This window comes from Poecilia formosa, unplaced genomic scaffold, assembly GCF_000485575.1.
Source record: "Poecilia formosa unplaced genomic scaffold, Poecilia_formosa-5.1.2 Scaffold504, whole genome shotgun sequence".
Classification (NCBI taxonomy): Eukaryota; Metazoa; Chordata; class Actinopteri; order Cyprinodontiformes; family Poeciliidae; genus Poecilia; species Poecilia formosa.
In genome coordinates this window covers 15,024-30,167 of record NW_006800443.1, presented here as the reverse complement: position 1 = coordinate 30,167, position 15,144 = coordinate 15,024, and the positions used below count along the sequence as shown (strand labels likewise).

General features: G+C 37.3%; 1 protein-coding gene across 3 annotated transcripts in view; it reads left to right on the top strand.

Annotated features, from left to right (window-relative positions):
• The first annotated feature begins 1,081 nt into the window (after window positions 1-1,081).
• The window catches only part of LOC103156827 (carnitine O-palmitoyltransferase 1, liver isoform-like), a 19,773-nt gene continuing 5,710 nt past the window's right edge, over window positions 1,082-15,144 (top strand). Inside the window, exons 1-11 of one of the 3 annotated variants that reach the window (XM_007579011.2) lie at window positions 1,082-1,237; window positions 6,173-6,337; window positions 7,569-7,708; window positions 8,593-8,761; window positions 9,520-9,621; window positions 10,878-11,015; window positions 11,201-11,278; window positions 12,006-12,113; window positions 13,156-13,243; window positions 14,399-14,594; window positions 14,676-14,864. In XM_007579011.2, coding sequence (XP_007579073.1) covers window positions 6,197-6,337; window positions 7,569-7,708; window positions 8,593-8,761; window positions 9,520-9,621; window positions 10,878-11,015; window positions 11,201-11,278; window positions 12,006-12,113; window positions 13,156-13,243; window positions 14,399-14,594; window positions 14,676-14,864 — 1,349 coding nt within the window. In that variant the 5' untranslated portion in view covers window positions 1,082-1,237; window positions 6,173-6,196. Of the gene's footprint in view, window positions 1,238-6,172; window positions 6,338-7,568; window positions 7,709-8,592; window positions 8,762-9,519; window positions 9,622-10,877; window positions 11,016-11,200; window positions 11,279-12,005; window positions 12,114-13,155; window positions 13,244-13,552; window positions 13,638-14,398; window positions 14,595-14,675; window positions 14,865-15,144 lie in introns of those variants that run through there. The other 2 variants (XM_016664682.1, XM_016664681.1) reach the window with 2 other exon arrangements.

Here is a 15,144-nt window from a genome sequence, read left to right as displayed (position 1 = left end):
ACATTATTGTTATGGTGACAATAATAAACCCTAAATTTATATGTGTGTCTATTTACTTTCTTAGTTACAAAGTTTGTTTACCTTCCACTTTCTGTATCCAAGTGTTTTAATGATATGCTGTAACACTTAAAGCTACTACACATCCTTTTCTTTTTGTATGATTAAATTCTCCTTATGTAGTTTGTCATCTAGAAAATAAGATGCCCTTGTCCGTTTTAGGTAGGTATTTAAATCAAGAATAATCTACCCTCACGAAACCAATCTTTCATAAGCACATGCCCGTGATGACATCACACAAGGTGAGTTTATATTTATTCCTTGTTTTTCCCCCTTTTTAGTTTTGTTTTTTAAATCAAATTCTACATTTAATAAGTGTTTACCTGTGTTCTGATTTGAGAACACCGTATTTAAGGAAATATAAACCACAATAAAAATGGTTTGTTAAGAGAATCAGGTCCAAGGAGGACCAACATAGAGAGTGATCATAATGAAGGCAAGCTATAGGAACTGTAGTCTGGTTGATGTGTTTCATTAAGATGATTCTCTGCTGTTTCCTGCAGAACTGCTGCATCACCGCCATACTTTTGCATGAAAGTATAACCAGGGAGACAGACTCAACTTACATCTCCAGTACAGTCTGCCAGCATCATTCCAGTCAAAACTAAAATGAATATCTATATGATAATACATGCTATTGTTTTGTTATGGTGGTGCTTTCAATTTCATCATGGTAATTTATCTATGGTGCTTGAAGTTGCGTTTTTTTTCCACAGAGAATGGCTATAAAAAGGTTGAAAGTTTACCAAAAATGTTGTTGGAGAACTTTTAAACAATATACACTTTTTTTTTTCTTGAGATAGATTTGTGTATTACGAAATCAGTAAATCTATTAGGGTATGAAATGAATACCATTTATGTGATAAAAAAACAGACAAATTAAGTCAGTGTTTTTTTATATTATTATATCCAAAATGTAGTATTGTGATATATTCAAACTTTTATCCAAAACTGAAATCGTGCGCATCGGTTCAGGACCGACCTTCAAATCGTAATTACCAAATTTCCGACACTCTTTGAAGGCAGCATCCACTCATCCGGGCGAGCATCTGTTGTGGAGCGCAGTCGCGGAGGAGGAAGGCTGAAAGCGACGGGACTCTACCGGGGTCGACGTCAGAAGTTAATAGTCTGTTCCTGCTTCACTGAATCCTGGACATTTCGCCTCCTTTAATAAAAACAGGTGAGTGAAAGACGCGTCGCGGGAGAGAGGCCGCATCTTTGGCAGACCATTAGCAAACCTTATCAGTAGCCGTTTTGGGGCTGGGCGCTCCGGCTAGGCAACACTAGCATCAGCTAGCGTTGATTCGGCTGTCACTTTTAGCGACAGCTCGGTTTAACCGCCTTACATTTGTAAACGTATAAAAGACCAGTATGAATTTATTACCTCAGTAGCCAGACAAAGCGTTTCTGCTGCTCTTCTACATTAAAATCCACTTTACTTTGGGATGACTTAAAGAATGCGGTTGGTTTCATTGTCGATTAGCCTGAATTACCTGTTAAAGCAATACCTGACCCATCTTCACCAATAGAGTTGAAACATTAGCTGCTGTCAGTTGAAAATTCACTGATCCGAGCGACACTTGCTCCAGAGAGGTCAGAGCACATTACACTTGACTTATATCGTTTGATTGGCTTTGAAAGAGCTTACGCTCATGTAATTATTCCTTCAGGAATGGGGAACACCTATATTTCCACGTAAAGGGATTAATCAAATTGTGAGGGCTCTGAATGTTACTGTAAGTGTTTTTAAGTAGCCCATATGTTGTTAGCAATAATATAAGGAAGTGTGTTTGCTTACTGACAGTAATGGGAAGAGTCATGCCATAAATATTTGTAATTAACACACAGGTCAGTAGATGTTTGTGGTTGTTTGTTGTTTTTTCCGTCTTCTTGTCATTCATCTCTGACAAGCAAGTTTAGTTAAGAGGTGTTGTTGAATCCACCCGGAGGCCATAAAACCAGACCCACACCAATCTGGCTTTTCCTGACAGATACTGCTTTCCGGTTTACTTTGAAGTCTGACCTGCTTGTTCTGACTTTGACAGGTTAGGTTTACACACAAGAGAAAAACGTGGATTAGAGGTTGTTTGGTAGCTGTAGTAGTTTAAACCCAACAGAAAATTAAAGGACTGCGAGGCTATCTCCATTTATAATGCATCACATCAGTTTTACCTATCAAAAAAACATGTTCTGTTAACTGGTACATTTCTAACCTAAATAGTGAGACGTTTTTTATTTGCTGCATTTAACAAAGAAGGAAAATAATGTAGTTTTTTTTAGTATTTGAGCCAACCAAAGGAAAATTACAATTACAATTTCAATTGCTTTCCGCATCTCTACATGAAAATCAAGTCTTCAATTTTAGCTTGTATTTGACAAAGAAAAGTTGCATCATTTAGCTGACATTTTTTGTTTATTCTAAAAGAATTTTTTTTAAGCTTAGTGCTTCTCGGCTACTGTAAAGTCATCTTCTTGCGTGTGAATTTAGATTTTTACTGTTGTTTGTTTGACCTGGAATGCATCTCGTGTATTTTTCCATGCAGACACCTTAGTGATCTAAATGCCTCGGAGGCATTTACCTTTGTCCCAGTTTATACAAGCCCTGCCCTCAGTCCTGCTAAGGGTGCCTCCCATCTGAGGTTGGGTTCTTGTAATTTTTCAGTTGTCCATTTTTTTTTATCTTGTATTATTCACACCTTTTATCCGGAACCTGCCGCTCCTTATGGATGTTATCCAAACCCTTGGTGCCGTTTTACATTTTGCCGCAATGAAACCACAAACTTTAATTTGCTTTCTTGGGATTTCACATGACAGACCAACACATAGTGGGGCTTATTTGTGAGGCAGAATGAAAATCGTATGTGTTTTGCACATTTTTTGCTTTTCAGGTACATGTCTTTGTTGTGTTTTATTTATGTGTTTGATTTTACTTGCATATTTAAATAAGTCCCTAAAGGTTCTATAAAGTCACCTTCCCTTTCATTTTGTTACTGTATTTGTTGACAAAATGTGTGTAGTTGTCATTTTAACCTTGTTTTGTATAACCTCTGTTTTCAACAAGACAGATTACTCATTGTTCAAGGACAACAGATGAAAAATATTATTTTGGCTAATTCTGGTGCATTTGCAGAAATGCTGATTAATGTGCAGTGTCCCTGCCAAGAAAATTAATAAATTTCAAACTAAATTGAACAGATTATGTCAGGACACAGGTTGGCTGGAAACAGATGCATGCCACGTTTCTTTTAGATTTTTAATTAAAAGAAAAACAAAACATGAAATCATGTATTGTTTTCCTTCTACAACAACATTATTCACTACTTTGTCTCACATAAAATCCACAAATGTACATCAGAGTTTCAGGCTTTATTATGACAAAATGGGTCCCAATGTATTAATATTTTAACCAGCTGCCCTATGCATAAACTCTTACCCACTTCTACCCTGAGATTGTTTAATGGCATACCAACCTGGAGCCTGTTTTTTTTATATGTATATATTTGTCAGTTTCTGAATTTAAAAGCTTTAGTCCATTCATGCATCCTTTCTCAATTTTTGAGTTTGAAAATCCAATAAAACCACGTTCAGTCTCTTTCTTCCTTATCTTAAATTATTCACTGTCAAATATTTGTTTGACTTCTTGTTTCCTCCTCGCCGTATAAATGAAGCTGCATCTGCAGCTTCATCAAAGCAGCGGCGTCTCTCTGACTGTATCAGCATCTCCGTGTTTCTGTCTGCTAACGCAGCCACTGTGGCGTCTCTGTGAGCGCTGAGGGGAAGCTAGACGAGGTTCTGAAACCTGCTGTTTGAAGTCGGCCATGTTACCACAACATGAAACATGTTAGTGGGAAACGCATGAGCATCTGTTTTTCTTCATGTTGTTAATGGTGCCTCAACCTCAGGCCATTATCCATAACCTATTTATAAAGGGATAAAAAAATCAATTTCTTTTTGTGAAGAGAAGCAGGAATAGCCCTGAACATAACGCTCCTGATCACATCAGCATCCAGTCAGTAGTTCCCAACTTAAATATGAGTTTTTCTGTTCAGCTTTGGCTAAATGTGCTTAGGCATGACAGACATTTAGAGTTTGTTGTGTCATCTAAATGTCCCTAAACAGGATACAGACCCAGGATTCAGTTTAACGCCAGCTGCTGCGTATTAGGGATGTGCGATGTGGCATAAAATTCATATCACGATATGTTATTAGGAAGGGTGGCGGTATATGTTTAAAACTCTTTTAAACGCATACAAATGCGTGGCCTTGTGGATGTTATTAGTATGTAATTTTTGTAACTTTTCTTGCATGCTGTCTGACCGTGACATCTGCCGCATTCCTCTTGAGCATTAGACCGCGGAAGGTTAAACACCAACTATGTCCAGATAATTTATGTTTTTTTGCAACTGAGTTTCTAATGAGCTCTTCCCCTGCGCTCACAGTCGCACTGCTTCCTGCTCCCTCTGTTTTGATGCCAGCTGGTTGTGTCGGCATTATTGCAGTTAGCCGGTAGACTACAGATCTCTCAGAGGCCAAATTTTTATCTTCTGTATACCGTTTATATTGTGCATTCCTACTGCGTATAATCTTGCAGAAATATTCTCACATTTTGTGAGAATAGACTAACAGCAAACACTGTTAGTCTATTTGATTAAGATGTTAATGTTGTAGACCAATGCAAATAAGGGTATTATTGAGAAGTGAGAATAAAAATATAGATGTTTTCACAATGTGTTGCATATATAAATCCAATAAATGAGGTGTGCCTGTCACAATAACCAATAAATCAATTAATCGCATGACACATTAAACTGAGGTTGATCATTTCCATGTGGACAACAGTCGTTTAAAAAGTCGACATTTTTAAAAATGCTGCAAAAATTTGACATCAGTACAAAGTACTTATTGTGCACTACCTGCCACTTTTCCCTGTTTTCCCTATCAAGGCTAAATAATTATTTTTGGTTACAGAGACTTCATAATCCATTTTAATTATTGTTCTTTTGGTTGTTTTGTTTATTTATTTTGGATATTTTACATATTTTCCAGTTCCAGTGTTAAATATTCTTTATAAATTGAAGTTAATAAAGTATAAACATGCTATTTTTACAGTAGTTGAAAATTATCTCAAAATTACAATATTATTGTTTATCACAAAATTTCTGGGACGTATTAAGTGTCCAGTTATGATAAGACCAGGCGTCCATTCACAACTCTGATGCCCCTAAATAAAATCCTGTCCAACCATTGGCTTTTTAAGTCACCTGGATGTCAGCATGGATCTGATGTTTGATTATAGATACTAGGATCTTAAATAAAACCAGTCTCTTCATTTCAATTCATTCCATTTATAGAGAAACGGTTCACAACACATCATCTCAGCAAACTTTACAATAATTAAAAGTCAGTTCAATTCAATTATTCTGAGTCAGTTACATCAATTTCAACTGATCCTTGTTATCAAAGGTTTGTTTCTTGTTCAAATTGATAAATTAACAGCAGCACTTCCTATTTTGTTTCTACCATTTCAAAGAAACTTAAAAATGCACCTTGAGGACATTATCAATGAGTCAATGACTGACTGTTGATAAGAATTAATCATTAACAAAACCTAAGGAATGTAAAGTATTTACATTATTTTCCTTCCCCTGTTCTTGTAACTTGTGCTTGGTGTCCTGGTATTCATTTCATGAGTCATTTCAAGGAATTCGGCTGATTAGAGTCGTCTTATCTGTTCATTTGTTGAGTGTAAGCAGAAATTCAGATCGAACTTTGATGATCTCAAACTAAATCTTGCTATAATTTAGCTTTCTTCCCCTTTTGAAATTAAGTTTTTTTTTAATCTCAAAGAATCTTTTTCTCTTTCATCTGGACAGAAACATCAAATCTGAACAGATTCATGAGCCTCTGATCATCTGTCATGGTTTTACTATCAGATATTTAGAAAGGATTGTTTACAGAATAGACTCATGTCAGAAGTTAACGATCTTTGAAGAATGTCAAGCATTTTTTCATGGCTGCTGTTTGCACCTGAGGCCACTAGTTTTGGCATTTGTCTCGTCTGAGATGCCTTTTTTTTCTCTAATGTTTGCTGTGGTGTTGCGGATCTCTCCATCAGGTCCTCGGTCCGGCCGCTGTTACCATGGCGGAGGCCCACCAGGCTGTGGCCTTCCAGTTCACCGTCACTCCAGACGGCATCGACCTGCGGCTGTCCCACCAGGCGCTCTCTGAGATCTACCTCTCCGGGGTTCGCTCATGGAAGAAGCGCATCATCAGAGTCAAGGTAGAGGAGTGGTGAACTGCTCAAGGTTTTATTTTATTGCTGCTTTTTGGGGTATGTGACAAAACGGTTTGAAATAAGCAGGTCCTATTGAACTTCAGTCAGTTCTGATCTCATTTAAGACAGAGGTAAGATCACAAAGCAGTTGGAAGAGCAGGGGTGTCCAAAGTGTGGCCCGGGGGCCATTTGTGGTCCTCTCAGCAATTTTGAGTGGCTCATTGACTTGATCACAGCTTAAGAATAGCCTAAAAATTGGTTTGCTGGTTGATGCAGATCCACATTTTAAATCAGTGTTGGTGAAATTTTCACTGATTCCAGGCTTTTCAAAAAATAGCAATAGACATTTAAAATCTTGGAATAAAAAATGTAACATGCACCGTGTTTTTTTTGTTGTTGTTGTTTTTTTGTGTGTATGTGTTTTTTGTATGTACGTATAACAGAAAATTATAATGAAATATTTGGGGGGAAAAAGAGTGAGCCATAGATGACTCGTTTCTAAAAAGACAAAAAAATCCAGAAAAAAAATGAAAATGTAGGACTTGGTTCGCTGTTTTCTTTTGATTTTTTAAATTGTTTTTAACCTGCAAGACCCTTTAAAGAACAACATAAATCTGACTGCTTTGCTTATTGCATGAAAATATTGTTTAGTTTGTTTATTTACTAAGTAAAAATAAAATAGTTTTTGCAATTTACGATAAAAAATACAAAAGGTTTTGTGGCTCCTTGCAGTTGTTGCAACTTGACATTTTTAGCCAAAAAGTTTGGACACCCCTGAGGTAGAGAATTATACTGATATTTTAAAGACACTTCAGCACCGATTCACACCAGCCCTGTTTAGAGGAAATGTCCGTTTTTTAGTCCTGATAGTTTTCTGTTGTCTTCTACCTTTTCCTGTTTTGAGTTTAAGGAGAGAACTATTAAAAAACCTCCAGGAAACACTGAGAAATTTTCACATTCAACATTTATAATTATAGAACGTCCGGCTACCAATACTGTAACTGTTTTCTCCTGAAATCATTAATACTGTTTAAATATTGATTATCACAGGTCTGTAAATTCTAACTAATCTGCTCATTTGAAGGAAAAAATCCAATCTGTTCGGATGTACGGTTGATGTAGAGCATAAAAAAACATTCAGCACTTCACTACTTCATTGATCTAAAAGTAATATTTAATGTAGCTCTCAGATCCAGAACAGAAAAACAATTTAATGTTTTTCCTTTCACCTTAACAGAACAGAGTGATCTCAGGTGTGTATCCTGCCAGTCCTTCTTCTTGGCTGTTTGTGGTGATCGCCATCCTGGCCACCATGTACACGCGCTCCGACCCGTCCATGGGACTCATAGCCAAGATACAGGAGCACCTGCCTGTCAGGTAACCGACTCCATCAGTCCATTTGACATTCATCAATATTACATAGAAAAAGAAGCACATGGATTATTTCCTGACTCAAAGAACGGTTTAGATCAGGGTTGTCCAAAGTGCAGCCTGGGGTTATTTACAGCCTTTGGTCACAGTTGATACAGATTTCAAAACGATGCAGCGGTGAAGTTTTCACTGACGCCAAAAATATTAAAATGGAAAATGTAACAAGGTGTTCATCAAAAACGTTCAGAGGATTTAACTAAAGTCCAGTTCACACCTGTTAATAAACTTGTGAAAATAAAGAAACTGTTAGCAACTGTTCTCGCTCTTAAACCAACAAAAAAAATCCAGAAAAATTTAGTATATCTTGTTTTGTTTAACCTACAGGACCGTTTTTTTATTTAAACCTATAACTTACACATCCCATCTACAGAAGTCCAACTATTTTGCTTATTTATTTAAAATGTTGTGCGTTTAGTTCATTGCTAAATTAGCAGTTAAAAATAAAGTTTTTGCTATTAAAATTGTGAACCCTGGAGTTTTTCCAACTTGACATGCTAAAAAGTTTGGACACCTCTGGTTTAGATTCACTTGGCTTCTTTTTTCCCTCTTTCAGTTTGTTTTAAACAAAAACCTCCATTGAAAAGCAGTAAAGTGTAATAAACACTACAGTACAGTAAATATAAGGATTTCTCATATTTACCATACAGATTCTCCATAAACATGCAGGCAGGAGAAACACAAAGTGGCTGCATGTTGAAAACGTAGATGAACAAATGCTCCGTCCACATTTAAATTCCTACATTTGCATAAAACCCTCTTATAGATCTGGATGTTGCTTATCAGGATTTTGTTTTGAAAGCTTGCTCACTGTGTTTCACTGTGGTTGGCAGCCAGATGAGTACGCAGTGCCAAGCGGTGGTGTCAGCGGTGGTCTTCAGCACGATGCTGTGGCTGCTGCTCATCTTCACCATGCGGCTCTGCCTCAAGCAGCTGCTCTCCTACCACCGCTGGATGTTCGAGCAGCACGGCAAGATGTCCACCACCACCAAAATCTGGGTGGTCAGTTCTGCTTCCTCCTGCTAACCAACCAGTTCACCTGCTCGGACACTTTCTGATCACTTACAGTGTCTATTCATTTAAAATGTTTATTATTTTGAGGGTCTGACAGTAGTCTAGGTGTCTATGCATTTTCCACTCATCAATCTGATCTTGTTATCAAATCAATAAAAATTAAAAGAATTTTATAGAAAAAAGCAAGGAAATTTCCTACTTTGAAAAATAGAAAATTTGTGGGGGAAAAAATCTGATCTTTTTTTTCTTTCTTTTTTTTTTTTTTTGTAGAAAACTTCGGAGATTAATCTAAAAGTTTTGATTTTTCTTCTTGTGCATTTTTTTCACTTTTACAACTCAGCAAGTTTGAGATTAATCTCAGAAATAGTCTAGAAAAAACAAGGACATTTCTGTATTCTCTTGCAATTGTTTTACTTTTCTAACAGCAATTTCCTTGTTTTTACTGGAAAATTTCTGAGATAATTCTCAAAATTTTGGAGTTTATTTCTTGTACATTTGTGACTTTTCAAAATCAGAAATGTCCTTGTTTTTTCTAGACTATTTCAACAAATCATTGACTTTTCAAACTGAAACTTCCTGGTTTTTTTCTAAAATAAAAAACATCTTAGATTAATCTCAAAATCTGAGTTTTCTATAGAAATATGATAGAAAATTACTCCTTTTTTTCCTAGTTATATAAATGGGCCAAGTTAAACCCTGTAGTTGGGTCCATTTGCTCCAGTTTGGGTCTGTTTGTCTCGTTCCAGGCTTTGGTGCGGATCTTCTCTGGCAGGAAGCCGCTGCTCTACAGCTACCAGGGATCGCTGCCAAACCTGCCTGTGCCTGCCGTGAAGGACACAGTCAAGAGGGTGAGACATTATGATGCAGAGGAAATGATGTCTCTGATTACAAAAGAAAGACAAATAAAACACATTTTCTGCCCCATTTACAGCCAAATTCGAGTTTCTGTTCCAATCTTTATCTTAAGTTTAATTTTCCCCTCCAAAACACTCTTTTGTTTCTCTTGTGTAAAGTGATATTTATTAACTGTATGTATATTAAGCTCCACCTTTTCCCACTTATAGTCGACTGTATTTATGTTTATAATGTTATGGATCGTGTTGAAAATATAAAACTAATAGTTTCTTGCCAAAATTATCCTTCATTTTAGAAAGGCTAATGCTAACTTGCTTTCTACTAATTCTGCTATTACAGTTTTTTTTTCCAGAAAAGTTTTAAACTTTGTGCTCTGCAGCTTCATAAACTTGCACATTGTCTTTGCTCTGCATCATTTTAATAACTTGGTGTAATAACATTCTTACGCTGCGTTGTGCACAGCCTGTAATGCAGTTTATCAGGCTTTGCTCACAAAAATAATCATGTGCTTTAAATTGGCTTTGCTGTTAAGTGTATCTTGCTAATGACGCAGCAGGCCTGAGTGCAGATTAAATATGTTTTATTTTTTTGGTCTGTTTTTCCAAATTGCTGCTCTCAGCCATTCTGCTGTTTTTTACAAAATGCTCTGATCTCTCCTACATCCAGCAACTGAATTGCTCAGTGGCTGTAATTACCTGCAGCTTTCTGCTGTGAAAGGGATCAACAACACATGATGGTGGCATTTTCAGAAGTTTTCACCAGTGCTGGATGTTTACCAAACTTAACTCTGCTAGCTGAAACAGCAGTTTTCTCTGTCTCTTCACATCCTGCAGGAATTTTCCAGCTGATTTCCCAGATTTCCAAATCCAGGAGTTTTACTTGACATGTTTGCTAAAAGCTTTGAAAGAATAAAACAAAACCAAGCAAACCTGTTCAAATTTCTGAGTTTTTATGACTGTAACTCATGAAATATGTTGCTTGAATGCCGGCTTCATTCTCCGTTCACTGACGGTGTTTGTGTAACTTTTTAAATTTTTAATGTGTTAAAAAAATCTATAGAAATATGAAACTGTTTGTTTATGTACCAGTTATGACTTCCAGAATAGCATTAGCTTAATTATTCTCTAGTATACTAATTTAAATGTATTTGACAGAAGCTGATAAAAAGGCAGATCTGTCAATAAAGTGACTTAAGAAGCTTTTATTCCTGTGTACCAGATCAAATAATACAGTTTCTTCTCCTCTGCAGTATCTTGAATCAGTGCGCCCCCTGGTGGACGATGCGGAATACGAGCGCACAAACAAGCTGGCTGCTGAGTTCGAGAGCAGCCTGGGTAAACGCCTGCAGTGGTACCTCAAACTCAAAGCGCTCTGGGCCTCAAACTACGTGAGTGACGCTCCATCAAAGCGTGGCTACTTAGATGTTCAAGTCAAAGGAAAAAATAAATTCTATTAATAATGAATAGATTTGCAGGATTTCTGTGGTTTGAATAATTTATCTTGCCTAAATAAATAATACATTTGTGATGTCTGCTGTGTAGCTCTCTGAATGAATGTTTTTGCACATTTCAGGTTAGTGACTGGTGGGAGGAATACGTCTATCTACGAGGACGGAGCCCCATCATGGTCAACAGCAACTACTATGGAATGGTATTTACATTTACTTATATTTAAAAATGGATATGTCTTTTATAGAAACTACAGTTTTTTATGAAGAAAATGCTTCTGTGAATCGACTTCATTGATGCATCGAACACTGAAAGCAAGAGATTAAAATCTTTATTGATCTAAAAGCAGATTTGACAGAGATTATTATAATATTCTTAACAATATGATGCTGGACTAGAACTTCATTGGTTCAACATTATTCAAGACATCCTACAATTTCTATTTGCTCATCTAGTACCTGAGGATCCTGCAGGGGTCAGTGTTGGGCCTTATATAATTTACAGAGACATTAATTTTGAGTCTTTGCAGTTTATATATGTATATTTATTTATTTTTTTATTTATTACATGCCTTTCAGACATGTAATGAAAGATCAAATTAGCATCTCAAAAATCCAATCAAATTCATATACATTTATTTTTTGAAGCCCCAGTGAGCCGAGGGAAGTTTTTATTTTTATTTTTTTGTCTTATCGCTGTTTGAGGACGTCTCTTGTGCGTCAGATTTAGAGGTCTACAGGAAACGGACGAATACAAAGGTTCCGACTCAAGACTTTTGAATGATTTTTCTGACAGTTTTATGGTGACATTTTGTTTTACCTGTGAACGGTTACTAAAAAATGCATTTAAATTAACATGCTAAGATCTATGTAATTAACTAATTAATCTAATGAGCTTGTTAAGCCACTGGTTTGTCCTTCGCTCCTCAGGACTTCCAGTATGTGACTCCTACTCCCATCCAGGCAGCCAGAGCCGGGAACACCATCCACGCCTTCTTCCTGTACCGCAGGAAACTCAACAAAGAGGAGATTAAACCTGTAGGTTTAGACCTCCTTCACTCATGTGTTATTTGTTGGTTTGTTTTTGCTGTGGCAGCAGATCTTTTGGGATGTTTTCTGCTGCTAAAGTGTATTACGTGTATAAAGTCCTCACACTTTACTCCTGGGGTGTCCAAACATTTTGGCACAGAGGCCAAATATGTCAAGTTGCAACTGCAGCAGTGGCCACAAAACTTTTAGTATTTTAAATTATACATTGTAAAAAACTATTGTATTTTTGATTTTTACTTGGTAAATAAACAAACTAAAGGTAATATTTTAATGCAGTAAGCAAAGCAGGACGCTTTCTGTTGTTCTCTGTAGATCTAAAGGGTCTTACAGGTTTGCCAGATTAAAAACAATCAAAGAATCAAACCAAAACAGCAAACTGTACCCTAAATGTTTTATCTTTTTCTGGGGGTTTTTGTTTTTTTTTTGTCTTTTTAGCGATGACAACAGTTTATAGATCACTCTGTTATTAAACGGGCGTCCCCAAGCCTGCATTTTAGTAAAAGCCACTGGATGTTTTTGGTCCCGATTACTGATAAACTGGATGAATACTTTGTGTTGCACATTACATTTTTCATTTTAAGACTTTAAACATATTGTTTAAAGTATGTTTAAAGTCTGGCATCAGTGAAAATTTTACCAAAACTGATTTAAAATGTGGATCTGCATTAACTGCCTGATCCAGCAAATCAGTTTTTAGGCTATTCATGAGCTGTGGCCACAGCAGGCCACTCTAAGTTGTTCAGAGGGCTGCAAATGGCCCCCGGGCCACACTTTGGACACCCCTGCTTTAACGTCTGCCCATCATTCAGCTCTTGGTTGTTTTCCATCATTTATAGCAGATCTGGATCTTGATTTATTACAGACTTCATGTTTGAGACATTTCCCTCACAATCTCATCCCATGTTCATCTCTCTACTTTCTCTTTGAATCTTTTCTTTCATCTTTTCCTTTCTCTTTCTCTCATTGTTTAAATGTTAAACCTGCATCGCTCTGTCGTTTCCACGCCTTCGTGTCCTCCTCCGTTTCCCAGAGTCGCGTCCCCGGCACCGTCATTCCTCTGTGCTCAGCTCAGTGTGAGAGGATTTACAACACCACACGAATTCCCGGGGAGGAGACGGGTAAACAGATTAAAACACACACATCGGGACCCAGAAGTACCGAGTTTTTGTTCTGAGTAAACCAATCAGAGAAACGCTGGAGGGTTTCAGGCTCTGCTGAGGATGGTGTTCGGTGCTTCAAGCGGTGTCTCCTTCGTCACTTCTCACCTGTCTGCTTCTGAAAGGTGGTCTGTCTTTAACTGATGTCTTATTCTCTTCTCTTCACTCCATCACTCCATTTCTTCCTTTCTTTCCATCCCAACGCTCTTTCCTCTCATTCCTCTCCTGCCGTCTTGGTTTGCTCTGGCCGCCTCTCTCCGTTCTGCTCAGTGGTTGTTGAGGTCTGCAGTTCCTTGCTGCTCCTATCAGTTTGAGCGGATGTTTGACACTTGTCGAATCCCCGGAGCGCTAACAGGTAGTTTTTATATTTTCACATAAGCTGCTCTCTCCTTTAAATTAGGGATGGTTTTTACCATCTCTGCCATTCTCACCCCTTTTTGTCCATCGTGCTAATATGCTAATATACTAAACAGTTCATGTTGTCACCTTCCTAAAATAAAAGTCCATTTCTTTTTCTTTTTTTTTGGCAAAAGTTATTTTTTCTTTGGTCTACATCTTTTGGCAAAAAAAAGTGATAATTTTTCTTTTTGTTTTTGTGTATTTTTTCTTTAAAAATCACCTTTAATAAAAAATTACTGAGGCCGTTATTTCAGGAAGGTGACAACAAATCCCTAAGAAAGGTTTGAAAGCTCAGGATTATGCTTCTGCAGATAGAAATACATTTTATTTCAAGGCTGTTTATACAGTTTTTCCTCTAACTACGATGGTAAGCTTTAGGAACGAAGTAATGACTCCATAAGTTTTTTCCTTTATAACTGTGATTATGATTTGATAAATAATAATAAAAACATACTTATGTTTATGAATTTTAAACTAAAAACTACATTTGAAATTATTTACCTTATAGTTTTTACTCTAAATCCACATTGAGTGTTAATTTAATGTTTACAACATAAAAGTAAGTATATAAGATTTTATTTTTATTACACAGTCTCAGTTGTTATGTTGCATAATCAGGGAAATTAAATCCCAGAATAGTTTAGACATTTCAAAATCCCAAACAAACAAACATGCACCAACTCTGCTGCAGCGTCCGTCTTCTTTGCTTCCTCATAGATTCTGTTCAGCACTGGGAGGACAGCGACTACATCGCGGTTTACCACAGAGGTCGATACTTCCGCCTCCGGGTCTACCAGGCCGGCAGGATCCTGTCGCCCCGGGAGATCGAGTTCCAGATTCAGCGAATCCTCGATGACCCGGTGCCGCCGGCCAAAGGAGAGGCCAAACTCGGAGCTCTTACGGCCGGGGAAAGGTGAGTTCAAGAAGCCAAAGAGTTTCTAAATCTGACCACACCGTTTGTGGAATCTCACTTTTTCCTTTGAATGCCAACCAGAATCGCCTGGGCGAAAGCCAGGCGGGAGTATTTCAGCAGCGGCGTCAATAAACGCTCTCTCGACTGCATCGAGAGGGCAGCCTTCTTCGTGGCGCTGGACGATGACGAGCGAGGCATGATGGCCGACAATTCGCCAGAAGGCCTGGACCGCTACGCCAAGTCCTTGTTGCACGGAAACTGTTACGACAGGTAAAAGACAGCCTGAAGCACAAAATGACACAAACTTGTCACAAATGCAAATGAACCCTTTCTGTCTTTAAATAGGGCAAAATTACTACAAACATATTAAAATCTTCCTGTAATGGAAAACGTTTGAAGCAAGTAAATGCATTAATCTGTTAATAAATAGGAAGACATCCATTCAGTGACCTTTACTCCTCAGAAGCAGACTTTGGTTGCACCAGAATATTTTACACTTTTAAGGCAACTTTGCATTAAAAATGTAACAATTTTCTGAAAGATGCGTCAT